This window comes from Camponotus vicinus, unplaced genomic scaffold, assembly GCF_025532165.1.
Source record: "Camponotus vicinus isolate PSW18456_S1 unplaced genomic scaffold, iyCamVici1.0 SCAF_11, whole genome shotgun sequence".
NCBI lineage: Eukaryota > Metazoa > Arthropoda > Insecta > Hymenoptera > Formicidae > Camponotus > Camponotus vicinus.
The window spans coordinates 15975556-15994132 of record NW_028141947.1 but is presented as its reverse complement, the minus strand read 5'-3'; the positions used below and the strand labels follow the sequence as shown (position 1 = coordinate 15994132).

Sequence of the window (18577 nt, the reverse complement as noted above, 5' to 3'; positions counted from 1 at the left end):
TATTACGCGATCCTGAAGCTTCGATATCGACGTCGCATCGTGAGAAACCAACCCTCTTTTAAATGATAAAAATATTTTTATTGACGTATATATTCGAAACAGGCGACTGAGTGTCGCAAAAGAATTACGTTTATCTCGCCTTATGTAAAGATCCAAATAGTTTCCAATATATTTCACTCGTTTTTCCTTATATACTGATTTCAAAAATCCGCCTCTCGCGTCAGAATTTTATAGAAAAAAAAAGAAATCTCTTTCGCATTTATATAATTTTAGCCAATTCTGTATAATAAATCCCTTTCTCTGCAATACATGTCAAAAGTTGGTATAAAAAAAATTAATCTATTAATTCTAAAGATGCGTAGACTGATGTCAAATAATAAAATAATAACATTAAATGAATTTAAAGCATCATTATCGAATATCGGAATTGAATATTACAATGATTTCAAGCAAAACCTAAGTTAATTTTAATTAATTTTGTGTTAAAAAATAAAGCGCATATTAAATTAAAATTATGTTTAATTAAAAATATTGTATTGTGACGAGAAACACATCGATGTAGAACAAATACAATATTATGTACATATTTAATTGACAGTTGATCGTTTTAGAACGATGCTCGGGGAATAGCTAACCAAATGCGATTATCGACAATTCCATAAATTTATTCTGTGATATCTTGTATAAAATTTATAAAGACAAACACAACTTTGAAATCTTAGCGGACATCCTAGCGTAATTTATTATTAGCTACACGTCTTTTCCACGACTTAAAAAGATCTCAATGCCGATACTTTTTGTACCACCGAATAAGGCTAGAGTAGCATAAGGTGTTTATTAGTTCGATTATTAGTTACAAATGGCGGGTTATTAAAATTAATCTCTATAGGCGACCGAAGCGTTATTTCGCTGATTAGGGTAATCGGAGCATAATTAGCAACGTTCCACTTTTTCCTGGACGATACGAACGCTCTACGTAATTGCGGGCAATCATCTACAATGAAATTGTAACTTCTGTAACGTGTCTTTACGTATCTTTTCCCCATATTTTTTTCTATTTTTTGTGGAGTTCCTCGATAAAAGGACTAGAGCCGCTGAGATGGTGCTTTGTGATAAAAAGCGGATTATTGGAACGCGATAATGTACAAGAAGAAATAACACGAAAGCGACAGAATTTCACGTTACTCAAAATAGAAAAAAGAAATATGTAAAATTAATTTACATATGTACAGTATTTTTTAATTTATATGAAATTATTCGCCTTTTTCCGCAATTTTTCTCTTATCGATCAGCGATAGATCTCTCTTTGCGTCGCCAAAGCTATTAGCGCCTGACATTCGCTTTCGTACAATTTATATGCACTCGCCCGCTTCTTGTCGAAAATCCGCGTCTTTTGATCTGGTCGAGTCATTTGTTGCGCAAACACGCCATCGTCTCCAGGACGGCGCCTTTGAACGAAGGAATATTCGAGGAGGTGCTTTGAGGTGCGTACGCGAGGACCACCCTGTCTGAAAATATAACCGCGCGTCAGTGGTGAACTTAATACGCGAGTCAGGCCGAGTGACAAGACGCAAACTGTTTTCGTTGCATCGCGCGGGATCCGTGATCTTCGCGTTCAGAGGTTGACGGTTCGCACCTGGGTCAACTTCCTCCGCGAAGACCCCCCAAAACGTCGCCTTAACCCCTTTGCGCGCACGTCGAACTCGATTTCCTCCTCCTCTCGCGCGCTCGTCCCTTTTCTCCACTTTGCGACACGTGTCTCTCTTCCGGGGAGGAAAATCATGTCGCAGACGTTTCATCTCTCCATAGGAACATTATTAAAGTAACAGTTATATAATATAATTAGAGTGGTAAAATTGGAGTAAATTTTTAGACAATGATTTAAAGAAAAATATATTGCTCTACATTAAGATAATTATGATTAATAATTATAATAATTTTAAGTTTCTAATTTCAAATATTTATTATAATTCGTACAATTTTTAGATCTTTATTATTTGTATTATTTACATAAATTACATAAATTGAGAATGTTTAACATTTTATTTTTGTTTTAAAGAAAAATATTGATCTACATAAAGATAATTATTAATAATATTATGATTAATAATTTTAAGTTCAAAATTTTAATTCGTGCAATTTTTAGAGCTTTATTATATTAAATGAAAGTAATTTAATCGACCACACCGGCAATCTTTATTGATGAAAAAATTCACAACGTTTCGACCATGGGTTTTGGTCCTTATCAAGTGAAATTGTCTTAGGTAACTAATACGTGGTGAGAAATAAAGAAATCACTGTGTCAAGTCATGTCGACCTCTCGATCCAACACAAAGAGAAAGACTAAACCGCCTTTATTAGTCTATCATAAATATCGTTTAAACTTTCAGTGTCCTTTTGTAAGTTAACAGTGTTGTCAGACTTTTTGATGAAAAACATTTCAGCAATTTCTCTCTTTCTCACATGTCTCTCATTATGCAGAATAATCGGTGTTGACCAATCTTTATTATATTATTTACACAAATCAAAAATGTTTAAAATTTTATTTTATTTATTTTTTTTTTAAAGAAAAATATTGGTTTACATTAAGATAATTATTATGATTAATAATTATAATAATTTTAAGCTCCAAATTTTAAGTATTTATTAATTCGTGCAATTTTTAGAGCTTTATTATTTATATTATTTACATAAATTAAGAATGTTAAAATTTTATTTTTTTTTTAAGTAAAATAAATTATTGAATTTTCCTATCATTAATTAAACTGAAATTGATATTGTACGATTAAAAAAGTCGAGATAAATTTTTATTCTCAAAAAAATAAGCTCTATTTATTAAAATAAATTTTTTGTGCATTTAAAAAGATGTTTGATGAATGTAGTATATTTACGTTACTATTATAGGATTCTTCATAATAAAAGTCATGTTATCTCGATTTTACGAATGGAAGAACGTTTTTCTTTTATGCATCTGAAATTACGCGGGTGAGCAATTTGAACTTTTGTGTGGGTGACAACGTCGCTCTAAAAAGATTGCACCAGATTGTTATTTTCTTCCGACATACTTTGCTGTAATCGGGTGAATCTGCGCATTTCACACCTTCACCGATCGCGTACCGTGACTATGTATAATGAATGACGAAGGTGTGCGATCAGAATTATTGTCGACCGGATAGCGGGATTATTATGATTAATTTCCTGCCGATGTGCGCGAGAAAGGCCTAGTCACGATTTTTACTCAGCGGCGAGGTTGCTTTTCGCTCGTATCTTTAAAGCGCGCAGATGTGTAACGGCGATCGATCATTTTGTACATCGTAATGCTTATTTGACGGGATCGTTAAGTGCTGCATTCGCCGTCACTCCTTTCCCGGAAAATAATGCGCGATTTTTATTTCGCACACCAAGATACGGCATTTTCTTTTTTTCTCTCTTTCCAGTAATGCATTCGTAATTCGCGATTATCATCGAGGTCTTGGAGATAGATATAGAATTTTACAACAAGCGAAATGGACAATAAGCAACAATCACTTTGCGCGGCGCTCATGATGTCATTCATACATGCTAGATGATGCCATCAAATAATGATTCGATAACGTAAATATTGATATTTTAATAAGTTATGGCATAACATGTGGTAATAAAAATCGCATAATATTTGAATACATTTGTTTGTACGTGTGAAGAGCTAAGAGTCATATTATCGTCTAAATCTTACTTTAGACGCTTCTAATAAATATTAATAATATAAAGAGAGATCTTGAGGAATTTTAGATAATTTTAAATTATTCTCACAGATAGATGTTTTTTTTTCACGCATTTGTTTAATCCATAAGACTGACCAAATATTCTGTTTACAGATAAAAATGAATTCCAAAATGTACATGTAATATATGAAAATATAATTATCATTAGATTTTATCAGGTGATATACAAAGCAGATATCCCTTAAACTTTTTGATGGTGTATGAATGACTTCATAAAGCAACAGATGCGCGATATAAAGATAAGGAGATATATAAAAAGTGCGTATGTTTGCCTATCAACTTTTATCCGTTAGTATCTCTCCGCGATCTCTCTGACAATGAGTATAGAGAGGCGCCGGTAGCGGCAGCTCTCCCAGGAATCATTTCCCTCGTTTTCCTCCTTTTTTTTAATGTCGACAATACCAAAGATAAATGAACTTTTCGTTGTAAACTTCGTGAATCGCGTCCCACTGGCGTTCTCTTCTGATACGAAAATATTTAAATTATTTGCATTTTTATAAGAACGATACTTTCCCTTCTCGAAATCTCTCCGAAAAAAATACTTAATTTATTTATTTTGACTTCACTTAAAAATTCGCAAGAAGAATCTTACCGTTATATTAAAACTGAATGAAAACGAATTTTATTGTATGTAATCGCGTGATATTCATTTATATAAAATATTTGATTAATATTTAATTAATATTTATTTATATAAAATACTTGGTATTTAACTTGTAAAAATATATTTGATGCTAGGACATTTATACATGAGAAATTATTATTAAAAGTAACTAGATGAGAGTTAAAATTGTGGCCACAAAAACAATGTGACTCCGCCTCTTTTCCCGTAATCGAAAACTCTCAAAGACGTCGACGATCGGGACTTGAGTGGCAACCATCGAGACGTAATTGCTAGAGAGAGAGTACCGTAGAAAAATCAAATCCACAAACACTCTTACCGTTAATCACGATGAAGAGAGAGGAAGGACTTGCCTGGTGTAAGGTCCACATGAAACGAGATCGAATACACGAATAATTAATAATTTGTCATTTTCATAATTAATGTAACATAAATTTTGTGATTATTACCAGTATTCGCGAACAATATCCAATTTTAATCAAATTTAATTGATTTAATGAAAACGAGAGATAAATTGAGAGATAATTAAACTTTGATATCTTTTCACCTCATAATTTTTTCAACTTTAAATAAGTCTCGCATTAACTTTTAACTTTTGGAACAAATATGGCGATCGTATATCGATAATCGGGATATTCTACCGTGAAGATTTTGACGTGTCGACAATTGGATATTTTGAATCGCTCAATAGTAAGATCGACATTATGAGTGCGCGAACAAGAGTGACACGAGAGACCGAAGAAATATGTCAATTTAAATCGTTATGCCCCTTAAAGTACTCGTGTCTTGCTTTGCGCCCCCGAGATAAATCACAGTTTGCTCTGGTTAATTGAAACGGATGTAGGCGGAACTCGATGCGATCTCACTTTTTGTTTCTCTTCGCGGCTCTGGGATTAAATGGGGCTTTCGATCAGCTTGTCGACGTCCACGAGTCTAAATTTTCCTCGGTGCGCGCCCGCGGCTTCCCGCTTCTCTCGTGCTCTCCGTCTATTGTTATAATGAATTAAAGGACTACGTCTTAATCGCGCGAGCGCGGACAGAAATGACGCCCTTCCTCTCAGACTGGCGCTTTTAAGCCTATCACATAATCCTCCAAGCAGTGGTAGTCCAAAAAAACAATTGTAAACTTACGCCAAAATTCTATTACAAGATCGCATACATTCAACAGATGAGATATCGATAAAATTTTAACCAAAACTTGAACAAAATGCCTTCCTATGCTTGTACTTTGCCGAAAATTTCTAATCTTCTATCGCACGTATATATGCTACATAAAAAATATTAAATAATTTTTCATAAGAGTTAATACATAAGAAAAAATTCTCAGTCAAGTCAAACTGAAAAATCATTGTTAGGATTCTACGTGAAAAAAATTGAAATTTCTAATCTTCTATCGCACATACATAAAAAATATTAAATAATTTCTCGTAAAAATTAATACATAAGAATAACAAGTTGCACATAGAAAAGATGTCTCGAAATATCTCTAGCTCTAGTTGAAGGGTCGATTCATAAAAGCTCCAAAAGTTCTATCGAAAGGCAAAAAAATTCTCAGTCAAGTCAAACTAAAAATCGTTGTTAGGATTCTACGTGAAAAAAATTGAAATTTCTAATCTTCTATCGCACATACGTAAAAAATATTAAATAATTTCTCGTAAAAATTAATACATAAAAACAATAAATTGCACATAGAGAGGATGTCTCGAAATATCTCTAGCTCTAGTTGAAGGGTCGATTCATAAAAGCTCCAAAAGTTCTATCAAAAGGCAAAAAAATTCTCAGTCAAGCCAAACTGAAAATCGTTGTTTAGGATTCTACGTGAAAAAAATGGATCATTCGTAGCGAATTGTACAAGGATGGCTCCCGTGTCAGAGAAGCGCGATCGCGTACTATCGCAAAAAGTAATTTGCGACGTAATCGTCAGGCAACGGTTACATCAAACTGACGCATTAATTAATACGCAGCTAGAGGCGAACGGCGCGGCTCGCGCATTTACTTAACGTAATAAGGTTCCCAGCGGCTTCTTCTCCTCTGTCTACCTATGTCTCGCTCGTCTCGCGCTCGCGCGGAGGTATAGGTAGGGTTTATTACGGAAATGAAAAGGCTACGTTTTAGTCGTGCAACCTGATTAAATCGGGAGTTGCGCGAAACGAGGTTAGACGCGAAACGACGGGCTCTTCCCCTTTGAAGAGAGAGCGGCGGGCAAAATCTATTTTATTAATATAACGGCGCTGCTGTTTGATCTGATAATTTAGTTTCGCCGTTCTAAAGAGCATCCACCCCCCCCTTGCTCCCTCTTCCACCGCGCCAAAGGCTCTCGAGTAACGCACCGCCGACATCTCCCACTGGGCATTTTCGGATTTCTTTCTCGAATCTCTCTTCCTTCTCCTCCCCCTCCCCCCGCCCTCCTCTGCTTTCTTCACCTCCTTATCGATTTCATGTAAATAGATTCGAGCCTCTCTATCGCGAGAAGAAAATAGCGGTAAAATGTTGACTGCTGCAGACAGCTTCTATTTACTGAGCTCGTATAAGGATGCTCCGATATATACTTACGAAATTGCTAGCCAAAGTCTGTAACGAGAAAGAGAGGAAGAAGAGGAAACAAACGTGTTGAAGATTTCATCAGCTTATCAGAGAAAAGAATATATATAATGCATCTCTCTAAAGTAATAAATTTTTCTAAATAGGTTTTTGGAATACTTGATTTCATCTACTATCATTGAAGAAGAGTCCAATTTTACGATATGCAATAACTTGTTGTCAATCGCTCCTTCAACCTCGAACAAGCGAGTCTGCGCGGATGAAATTGGAATTGACATTCGGCGGATCCACCGCAGATTTATTCGAGGAAAATACGAAGAACTGGGTGTAGTGTTTGCAGAGACGCTCTCTGGACCGCAGTCAGACTGTATTTCCGTGTTTTCTCGTGTTGGGGTGAAGTTGCGTAAAGAGAAGAATTTTAATCCGTGATTTCGCGCGCGACTGATGACAAAACCGCTTCCATTTTAAACGAAGTCCAGCGGCGAGTCAGCACACCTGTCACGTTTATCGGCGAAAGCGACGCGGGTACGAAGTGCGTCTAAAAATGCGACGGCGGGAAAGGGGGAGGGAGGGGAGGGAGGGGCGAGGGGTCGATGTGTAGCCGGCAAGATCATCGGCGGTCGTGGAAGAAAGGGGGAGAAGAAGAAAAAACATCGCGGGGGTGAATGAGCGAGGCGGGCTGGGTACGTAATCTGCTAATGGACTGTTCTCCTCCTCTTCCCCACCCGTCTCGTTCCCACCTCCGAGCTCCCTCTCTGTTTCTCCTCGTCCAAATTCACCCTCGGCCGGTACGCATCCCCGCGTCCTCTCAACCCTCTTTCCAAAGACCTCGACTCATCCCTCTTGCTCTCTCTCTCTCTTTCTCTTTTTCTCTCTTTCTCTCTCTGCCGAGTTATTGGCGACCTACGCGCACACGCCCAGTCGTTTGCTATTCTTCGTACTTTTGTTGCCTTCTTTTTTTCTACGTGTTGCTCGCAGGATTTGATCGATACATCGTGAATCGGTTAGTGCACAGGGTGTTGGAAAATTACGCGTACAAACTTGGAAATTGTATCGGAGAGTCTAAAATGAGAAAAAGGAAAAGAGACGTTTCTTCACGAGACACGGAAAAATCTGAGTCAAGCGATCGCGAGGGAATAAAAAAAACGATTTTCTGCAAATTAATTTCCTTACATTTTACTCAACTTTAAGTGAACTTTGTCTACTTGTAGAATTTTAATTTGAAGCTTACTGGAAAGGCGCAATAAATGATAATCCCCTAAATGATAATCCAAGACTTAAGAAAAGAACCTTTCCAAATTTAACCAAAGAAGCTGCGGTTAAAAGGAACGTTCGATAGATTCTTAGATCTTCCGTGGCTATCAGTCGAAATTATATAATTTAACTGCTCTGTGGCAAGTTTGATTTAATCTTTATACAGAGCAGGAGATTACACTCATCTTCGGTAAAAGTTTCAACGTTTATTTCAACACGAAGAAAAAAAACCGCGAGGAGAAATCCACCATCTTTCGCAAAAATACATACATTCAGTTAACAAACGCAGGTTTCGTGCGCGCGGGGTTCCTGTTTAATTAACTTCTTTTCATATTGAAATTCAGATATGCAAATAGCCGGCTAAATATTAAATCCGCGAATGGCAGGTAGTATCGTTCGCGCGCATAAATAATAAGTTAAATTATTACCGGCAATGTGAACGCCCGTCGAATTAATTATGATGACATTGTATTTTATCTTGTAAATGTTACACGCGCGTAAGCTATAAGTCCTTCTCATTTTCCAATTGCTATTAATTATCGGATCGACTGCATAATGCACGCACCGTTTTATTTTGAAAGCACATGGCTATGCGATTTTAAAACAATGATGGAGGTTAAAAAGCGCACGCTTTTCCTACAGCGTGTTTCTATCAATATACGAGGCGAACAATATTTCCTTTCTTTTTCTGCAGATTTTATCAGCTAATGCAGTTATTAAACAAGCTCTTTCTTTTTTTTTAGAAAGGGATTGTACGCGTGTATTTTAAAAATGATGCATAAATTCAGTTTCTCTCGAATCCTGCTAAAACAAATATAACTACATTCCGTATTCTGTTTTATCTTCGTATAAAATTGAACTTGGACTACGACAAAAAATGGGGGATTCATCACATAATTTTGCCATGTTTTGCGCTTTTTATCTGTATTGCGTAATTTCATTAATGTCAATTTGTGACAATGTTGGGTATTTATATTTAATCTGTTCTTCGACGGGACATTCGCCTGAAATTTAACTGTTTGGATCGCGTTGCGTCATAAATTTAAAGTAAACGTTCGCGTTTGGCGATTCACCATCAAATTAGACAGCAGATGCACTTAAAGTAGTCAGCTGGCACAGCCGGGTGTCGGTCAGTGATTCATTTCCGAAGCCTTCCGCACAGGCCTCGTATTCATTTTTAAAAAGCGCGTCTCTTGATCCAATTTTCAACAGTGTTGATGCTTGCACCAACGTTATCGATATCGACACATTACAGAAATTAAATAAATTAATGTCCCTTAGGGAAGACACTTTGTTATTGTTTTATACTCATAAGATACGAGTCGTAATTTTGTAGGAAAAGTTGCAAGTAAAAAAATAAGATAAAACAGTGAACGACGAAGTGATGTTCGAGGGAAAATTTTGTTAACTTTCGCGCGCAATTAAGATTGTGCATCGAGCTTCTAGCTTCGAAAGCTGGAGGAGAGGGACCTTCGACAGTAATAGTGCTGTCAACGACAGCGATGACAAGAGCGGCAATAGTAATGGGAACCGCGGGATTGAAGCCGAGTATTTGATCAGGCGGGACAGGGGCGCAAGTAGAAATAGGCACGGAGCGGCTGTTCTTGTTCCCATTCTGCTAAGTGGCAAGCTTCACCGTTGTCTATTATCCCTTCGCGTACTCGCCCCTTCCCCCTCCGCATCCCCCCCCCCCGCATAGGGCTAGCTTTAAACGACGCCAGAAGAAATCCGATGTTGACTTTGACATTTACGAAATACATTGCACGAAGTGTAACGCTCTACACTCGATAGAAAAGTGTTTGAAGGAAAAAGAATAAATTAATATAAGCACTTATAAATATAAAAATAAATCTGATTTTTCTATAGAAAGAGCGCGTTCGTGTATTTATAATATTTTCATCGCAGTTGAATGACTTTTCAATTAAACATTTCTCGTAATCTTTATTGAATTTATCGGAAATGACGCGAAAAAAAAAATTGTCCATATATTATTATAAAAATCTTGTAAATCTTGAAAACTTTTTACTTTTAATCTTTATTTATATTAATAAAGTCAATCATATTAATTAATTTTGCTATAGTATAGATCTCTCTTTTCTCACTTCAATAATTTCTAATATTTTTTCCAACGCGTACAAATAAATTGATAATTCCTGAATCGACGAAGCATGCGTGTGATGTTTATTTTGAAGATATTTTGCTTCCGTACTTCTCATCTCTCCGAATTCTTTTTGCATAAGAGCAGCATATATATCTTCATGTAAATATACTAGATGCGACCGCGACCTGCCATTTTGTACTCGTACGTATCTCTTCCTCGGAAATATTGGATTTCCGTAGGTAAACATAAATTATTTTTAGAAATTCTACTCCGCGTATAAACACGCGCAAACGGCGTACTTCGCCGAAGCGCAGCACGAATACATTTCCACTGGCGTTCATAACATATTGAATATCGGTAAATGGTCTCCAGTCAACAGAGCTAAAATCGGTTATTAAAAAATTCAGGTTTACAGGAAACCGATGCAGGGATTTCGTGCTGCCACTAATAATGGATGCCGGCGCGACATTTTTAGTAATTTCAAACAGTTATAAAATTTCTATTTTTTTTTCCCAAAAATCAAATACGAATATACATCAATATATCGTTTTAAAAATAATGTTGGCTAATATCAAAGTTGATCCTATATAAATAAGTGCAATGATAAAAGTTAAATACTTGTCTTTTGTCGGTGATAATGTAAGAGCTTATCTCACCTCTCTTCTTCATTGTATTTTTTATCTCTATTACATTTTACTGATTTTATTTTATCTATATTTTCTCTTTATTTCTTGTCTCTCTCGTTTATTTTTGGAATAATTTTCGCGGTAGTTTGCGCTTCAATTACACAGCGATCGTAAAATGTATAGAGCACCAAATTATTTTAATTTTCACGAAATTCTCATTTTTGCTCCTTTTTTCTATTTTACTCGCACTTGTTCGCGCGTCGTTGGAGTTTACGATACGTTCGACACTATCGCTATGCTCGGCCAAGTCGCATAGAATTTAGCACCCTTCGTCCTGCGCTCATCCCCTGCACTAGGACTCTGGCTTTACGTACAGAGTACCGTAATGCGCTTCGTCCCCCGCGCTACCGAAATCCCGGCGTGAATGCATTACGCATCAACGAATCCCGAGTAGCAATATCCTGTGAGTTGCTGGATGTCAGAGCTCGAGGATTATAATACATTACCAATTCGACGAAGACCATTTGACCTTGTTTCAGACTTTATTTCGCATGTCGGCGTCCCTTTATTCGCTTTTAATACAAACTCGTTGAGCTTCTCTTTCAAACATTGCGCTTTTTAACATTGTTGCTGTAGGTGATACGATGATACAGAAAAGAATTACTTATTTTTATTCCTATAGAAACCTTGCTATCGTTATTATAATATATCGGGGAATATAATACGTTGTTGGTTTAAATTTTATTTCCATATTTCCAGTCACGCTGTATCGCATTTATTATTATTTTTTTCTTTTTTTCATCGATGGATAAAATATATATTTTTTTCTCTATACGATCAATGATAGAGATTCGAAATACCGCACCAAGCTTGGCGACCGAGTGGCTCGCTCTTCCCTTTTTTTCCGATTCAATGATACGCGACTGTCATTTACACACTTCTGCCATTTCGTTGCGCAAACATGGCCTATTGTCGAAATAGCGAAATGGCACTTCTGCCAGGCGCGTTTGTCCGAAGAGGAATACGAGCACATTCTTGCATCGAGCTTGAATTCTGTTATTCTTGCGATGGACGTGTTACTCTTCTGGACCATTTTCAAATACAGTTTAATTTAGAGATATGTGTGAGATATAGAAAATTAAATTCAATATATAAATATTCATAGAAATTATGTTAATTTATATAATGATCAATTTTTATAGGACCGATTATTATTGTGTTACATAAGTTTTTTATCAATTTAGACTAAGTATTTATTCTTTTTTGGCATGCAAATTTTTTCCTAGTATCGTACGAAATATCTACGTGTTTTCAACCATGCATATGCCGCAAATTACATTTTTGATTGATTTACAACATTAATTCTCGAGTGTTACTCGCGGATGACTCGCGTGCGGCCGCGAAAAATATGTTGCGGCGATTTTCAGCCAGATACGTTTCGATTAACAGAAAAATTGTTTCCGTTTATTTTTATTCTGCCTCGTTTGTCAGAGTCATCGTATTTTTTATCACCCATGCATTTCGCGCGTACTAATATCACTCTCTAAATACGTGTGTAGCACTTTGGGGCACAAATGTTTTCCATATCGCCGAAAATATTTTTAATACAATCTCGGATAGAGAGCGTGCGACCGTTACATTTTTTAAATTGTCTCCCTGTAAAATTATCTCTTGTGTACTGTACAATTATTTATATTGCAGAAATGTACGCGTTTTTTTTAACATCATTTCACATCAAAATTGTTCAGAATTTGACGAGTTGTCACAAACCGGATAGACGGTGTATTTCCGCGCTCGCGTAATCCTGGCACGACACACAAATTACGAGCCATCCATCCATCCATCCATTCGTCCATCCATCCGATTACCCTCCTCGTAGGTATCTTTTCCCGCCCGCGTAAGTGCAACTCCCACTCGCGTACAATGCAGCGCGGAAATCGCGTAAGCCACCGCCAGATCGTCGCAAGAAGATGGGGCAGGGGTGCGGGAAAGAGGGAACAGAAGCGTAAAGATATGCACCCTCGCGAGCTCGCTATGAAATAATCATATGGTTAGCTAATGGCGGCCTCCGGGGTAGCTGCAGAGTAGTCATCTCCCTATCTTCCGCCGCGGAACGTGGCCGGGGGAAGGGGGGACGAGGGGATAATAAATAAATTCGATATATTTGTGCCTCGAAGCCCCCCCGCAAACATTCAATGATAGATCGCAATCTCGGGTTTGGCGGGCGCCGCGCCCCCATTCCCCTCCCCTCGTCCCTCTCCTGCTTCCCGAGGCGAACGTGCGTGAAGATCGGGACATGGGATCTTCCTTGGTTGGCGAATCGCCTCGACATTCTCGTCGCGTACGAAAGACACATCGGTGAATAACAGATTAAGGAATATCGAGATAACTCTCTAAATTGCCCTCTGCTAACTGCATCGCTAATTGGAGAACTAATCAACAGTATTTTTAAAATAATACTATACTTTATGCCAATCGTAGGAATACAATTATAAATGAGATACTTCTTATATTAATGTTTATGACATGATAATCAAATGTGTTCTTAAAGTTTGAAGAAATTGTTTAAAGTTTTTATTAGTTTGGAAATATATATTTGTATTCTTTTGTGTGGAATAATATTTGTGTTGTAAAACGTATTATTGTTTTCATAGGCTTTTATGTTTTCTTTCTCTTTTTGTTGGATATTAAAAACTTTGATGAAATTTTTGAAACATTTGATTAATTTTCTGAGTAACTGCAACTATGCTTGCATCATAAATTGTGCGTATGGAGTGAAAGCAAGCTTTCAAAGTTCTAATATTTACCTAAACGTTAACAAATTTTCTCGATATAATTTCCAAAATCGCGCGTAACACGATTTGAAACAGATAATAAAGTCGTATATTTTAGTTACAATATTACAGGGAGTAAATTTTAACGAAGATTAAAATTCAATTACACACAGAAAAAAGGACATTCTTGTTTTGAAAATATATTTAGTTTTAACATGGAAATCTTGAAATGAGATTATATTGCGTTAATTAAAGAAAAATATAATTGCTTGAATAATTGCTTACTTGAATGAAGCATTTTATATAGTTCAATCAAGAGAAATATATTCTTATGATTTAAGATTTAATTTTCTTGAATGGAAAAAAAACAATGTTAGATAGAAAATAACATTTTTAAATCAAAGATTATAATTTTCTTAAAGTAGAATTAAATAATTATATATTCGTGATAATTTTTGATTATAAATTGTTGCGTATATACGAAACAATGAACGCGTTAATTTAAGTATATTTTTTTTCTGTGCAGAGATTATATTTAATATTGAGATTCGGGAAACGACGATGATCCTCTTCGATATTTTCGCTGCGAGAGATATTATCGTCAAATTGGCTCGTCTGCGGTTTACGAGACACCCCCTCGTCTCAGCTAAATCGACTGACGTACCGCCTCAATTACATGATTATGAAAGTATGATTCAATGTTTCGGGTCGCGCGAAAGAATGAATAGAATCACTCGGATCGGAAGGACTTATTCCACCGGGTTAAGAGATTAAGCGATACTACTATTCACGACGCGCGGTGACTTTCACGCACGTAATCCCGCGTGGAGAGTGAAACAGAAGAGAGGAGAGGGTGCGAGATAGTGAGAGAGAGAAAGAGAGAAAAAGAGAGGGGGAGGAGAGGAAGAGAAGAGATGACTACTCGCCCATCCGAAATTATTGTATTCGAAGACGCGGTCCCCCTCGTCCCAACTGTCGCCCGCGTTGCTGCAGGTTAAGGGGCACAGGGTGAGTTGAGAAGGAAGGGAGAGGGGGAGAGGAGGGGGTTGTCGTGTAATCACGCGCAGAAGCGAGCACGCGATCATGTCGAGCGATTCTAATCCGCGCGACGCGATCATTTCGCTGCATTTTATTAGCGAATTTGTTCGACCCCAGGCAAACGTATATCGGCGGTTCGTGTTCGCCCATTGTATCTCTCGCTTCGAGAGGAGCTTACGGAGGTCTTAGGTATCTCGCCCGTCGCGTTTATCGACGAGAGAAATCGCGCGAGATTCCGAGTCGAAAGCGTGAAATTTCAGGGGTTGTAAATATTTACTCTTTCCGGGATCTCGCACTTTTCAACTCGTACTATTTTCGATGGAAACACGAACATATCGGCATCGACGCGAGTTTCAATTTTCAAGTACAACCTTCTGAAAGTGTCGCGATTGCAACCCCTTTCGCGCTCAATCGGGAAACGCTGGTTAGCGTAATGTTTTCTCGGTGAACCGATAGAAAAAAAAAGAGAGAAAGAGAAAGAGAGAAAAAGAATGCGGCGGGATTAGCTTGCAGTTAGTTATGATTAGACGCGACAGTTGGCCTTCCACGGCAACGAAGGGCGGCGCGCGCTCTCTCTCTCTCTCCCTCTCTCTTTTCCTTTTCTCCTGTCGTGTATATTATATATTCCAATACTCATTGACGCGAGCGTTCCGTCTGTGTGCGTTTCTGCCGAAGAGGGTCGAAGGGGGCGGCGATAATACGCGCTGACAGGCGCGCACCCCCTCGGGCTTGCGCGGCCGCGAAAGGGGATGTTGCCTGCGAGAAAGGAAAACATATACATACAACCCGATAGAATGAGCATCGCGTGCGCCGACGCTTGCTACTCTCCCAATCCCCCCTCCCCCCGCGGCCCCCCTCGGTTCCCTTCTACACCCTTCGTGCTCTTCTCGCGTTCTGGCCGCACCTCCCTTTTCTCTCTTTCTCTCTCCCTCTCTCTCTTCTCTTTCTTTCTCTCGACGCGCACGGAATTACACACCGATGTTATAATCCTCTCGTGTTACGCCATCGCACATGCTGTCCTGTAAGCAATACATTGTTTTTTTTATCCGGTTCCCTCCCCAGCATCCATATGCACGGCACTTTGCTGCCGTATGATCGCTCGGTGATCGACGAGCGGCGATTGTCAAGAGAGTAGGTACCGTCGAAGCGGGATCCTTCGTCGATTCGGGGGTCGACGGCCCGTTGGTGCCGCGTCTGAATATCCAATTGCTCGTTTTTTTCAATTAGAACAGGCGTTCCTGCGTTTTTACGCGTCAAAGATACGAACGTTCTATCTGCATGAGATCTATATTATTTATTAATATTCAGCGCAAATTATAAATGTTCCTTTGATTCTTAATCTGTTTTCATTTTTAGATATCATATTATATAATTTTCACGTATCATTTATAATTTATTTAAAATTTAAAATTCTTTTTGAATTTTTTAAATTTATTTTTTGAACTTTAAATTTATTAAAATTTTTTTGAATTGATTTTTAAAATAATGATACATAATTCCCTCTAATGATGAGATCAGAGTTTTTAACAGAAATTTATAAATTTTGATGGGATGAATTTTTTCAGCGTCCTTATCCTCGACGTACATATTTCAACGTGATATCAGAAAAAGAAAACCCTCTCTTCTCTCTCGAGCTATGCGAGTAATGCGCGTCAATTCTTTCGTGTGCTTCAGATATCTGGTAGCCGGCGGCTTAGTGGATCGCGTGTCACGTCACAGCCGGGCCCTGATCGAGACGGATTTTTTCCTGGATCAGGAGCACGAGTCGCCGTTGCTGGTATCGTCTTACGATCTCATCGCGCGTATCTGCGGCCATCTGAGGCGGTCCGCCGATCAAGATAGTGTCAACGGCGAGGGAGGCGGGGGCGGAGGCGGCAGCAACGTCGAGCAAACAAGCAACGAGTCGCACTTGCTGTCGACTTTATCGGCGACCGAAGCCTCGGGCGCGATCGGTGCCCTTTACGCGGCGGTCGCCTTCACGCCGCAGAATCAGAAGGGTGGTGCCTCGCCGACGCCCAATCACACATTCACGACCTCCGTAAGGACGCTGGCCAGCCGCGGTCTCAAGCTCCTCAAATCGATCGCGGAACTCGATCTTCGGACACTACAGGTATTGCCTTCGCATCTTGACTCTCTCGTTTATGAATTAACGGGGTCGAGAAAAGATGTTAAAACCGAGCATTTCGAATATCGGTCTATTTATAATTGAATTGAAAAATTTATCCAAGTTTTGGTTCTATTTTAACTATTTTTTTCACTTATTTTTTATGGATTCTGGAGAATTTTGATAGGTTCCATTTATATAGAAATTGTATTGCTTTTATTTTGTAAATAGACATTAATAAATAGCTTTCCATTTACATTTATAATAATAGAAGAGTTTTTTGGATAAATAAATTAAATTAAATTAAATAAATTAAATAAATTAAGTAAAGAAAATAGTTTCAAAACAGGATAATCTTTAATTGCTTTTAAAATAAATCAAAGTAAATAAACATTAAGTGGATTAAAAACATTGAGATTGAAAGTAGAAGAGAAATTTTACGACTTGATACATCTACTATTTATATTTAGTATTTATATTTAATATTACATATTTAGTATATCTCATTTTCAATATTGTTTTAAATTGAAGTTTGAGAAATTGATTCTCGAGAAATTGATGTAGTAGACATTATGATAAGACGGATAAAAATAAAAAATCGCAAGAAACTATAAAAAATTTTGCAACCATATAGAATGATGTAACATTAGCGAAAAAAAATATTGTCATATTGTTGTTATTTAAATTTTCCAGAAAAAATCATAGTAAGAAAACTTTTAAATTCTTAGAGAGAACCACTAAATGCATAAACTATGAATTTTTAATGAATATAATTAAGCGACTCAAGTTTTTAATTGTTAATTCTTAACTGCTGAGAATTAGACTTATTATTACTAATTTTGATCGCATCTCTTCTAATATTACCGAATAAATTAGCAGTTATTAATTTTCGACGCTTGTTTGACGTATCTCACACATTTTACATTTGGATATCAATCGTTTTAATAAAGACATATAAGCTACGAATAAAATTTTGATATAAACGTTATAATTCGATGCGGTCTATATTAATATAGATATAATTACTGCGATTATCTTAAATAGATATTGCAATTTTGAGTGCGCGTTATTATAATTCAATCGATTCTTTCGATTTGCATTATCTCTCTGATTTTCATGATCTTTCTGATTTTATCTTCATCGTACATGCGTCGATGTTACACAGAATACAGCCGTATTATTCCGCTCTAATTTCGGTGTGTACCTTTCCTAGGCGTCTCTCGACGCTAAATACGGCGCAAGTTTAATTTCGAAGTTTCTCTCACCCGTGACGAGAAATCCAGGGTATAAATCTGGAGCCGACGTCAGACAGCCATGTTTTAAGCATTTAATTACGCGATGAAAATTACCTCGTTCTACTTTAAAACACTTCTTGAAACAATTTCAATCATCGATGTTTAATCTCGGACTATTTAAAGAGAGCGCATATATATTCATACATATCGTGGCTATAGGATTCATTATTCTTTAATTTGCCACGCACCACGATTTATCAGGATCTTTCCCCTCCCCCTCCTCCCTTCCCCCCTAGGGCATCGGCTCTCCAAATGACAACGATGCCGCTTGTTGCCGTCAACAATGCGGCTTATCGTCGGAGGGCATCGAGCGGATGATGGAGATATCGTGTATCGCTAAGGGATGGGGGGGTTATTCGCCTGCCTGTCAAGACGCAAAGGGCCTCCCGTGAAGTTCTCTCGCAGCGAGCTAACCGCGAATTGAATCGGGACGGTGTCTCGCGCCCCTTCTCGTCCGA

The 18577-nt window shown here is 37.7% G+C and overlaps 2 protein-coding genes across 6 annotated transcripts in view; one reads left to right on the top strand and one right to left on the bottom strand.

Annotated features, from left to right (window-relative positions):
* Positions 1-18577, bottom strand: part of LOC145962339 (uncharacterized) — a 120694-nt gene that overhangs the window by 16430 nt on the left and 85687 nt on the right. The window lies entirely within an intron of this gene.
* Positions 1-18577, top strand: part of Ssp3 (short spindle 3) — a 72386-nt gene that overhangs the window by 13130 nt on the left and 40679 nt on the right. For all 5 annotated transcript variants that reach the window (XM_083083366.1, XM_083083364.1, XM_083083361.1 and 2 more), the window contains exon 12: positions 16395-16830. In XM_083083366.1, coding sequence (XP_082939492.1) covers positions 16395-16830 — 436 coding nt within the window. The remainder of the gene's footprint in view (positions 1-16394; positions 16831-18577) is intronic.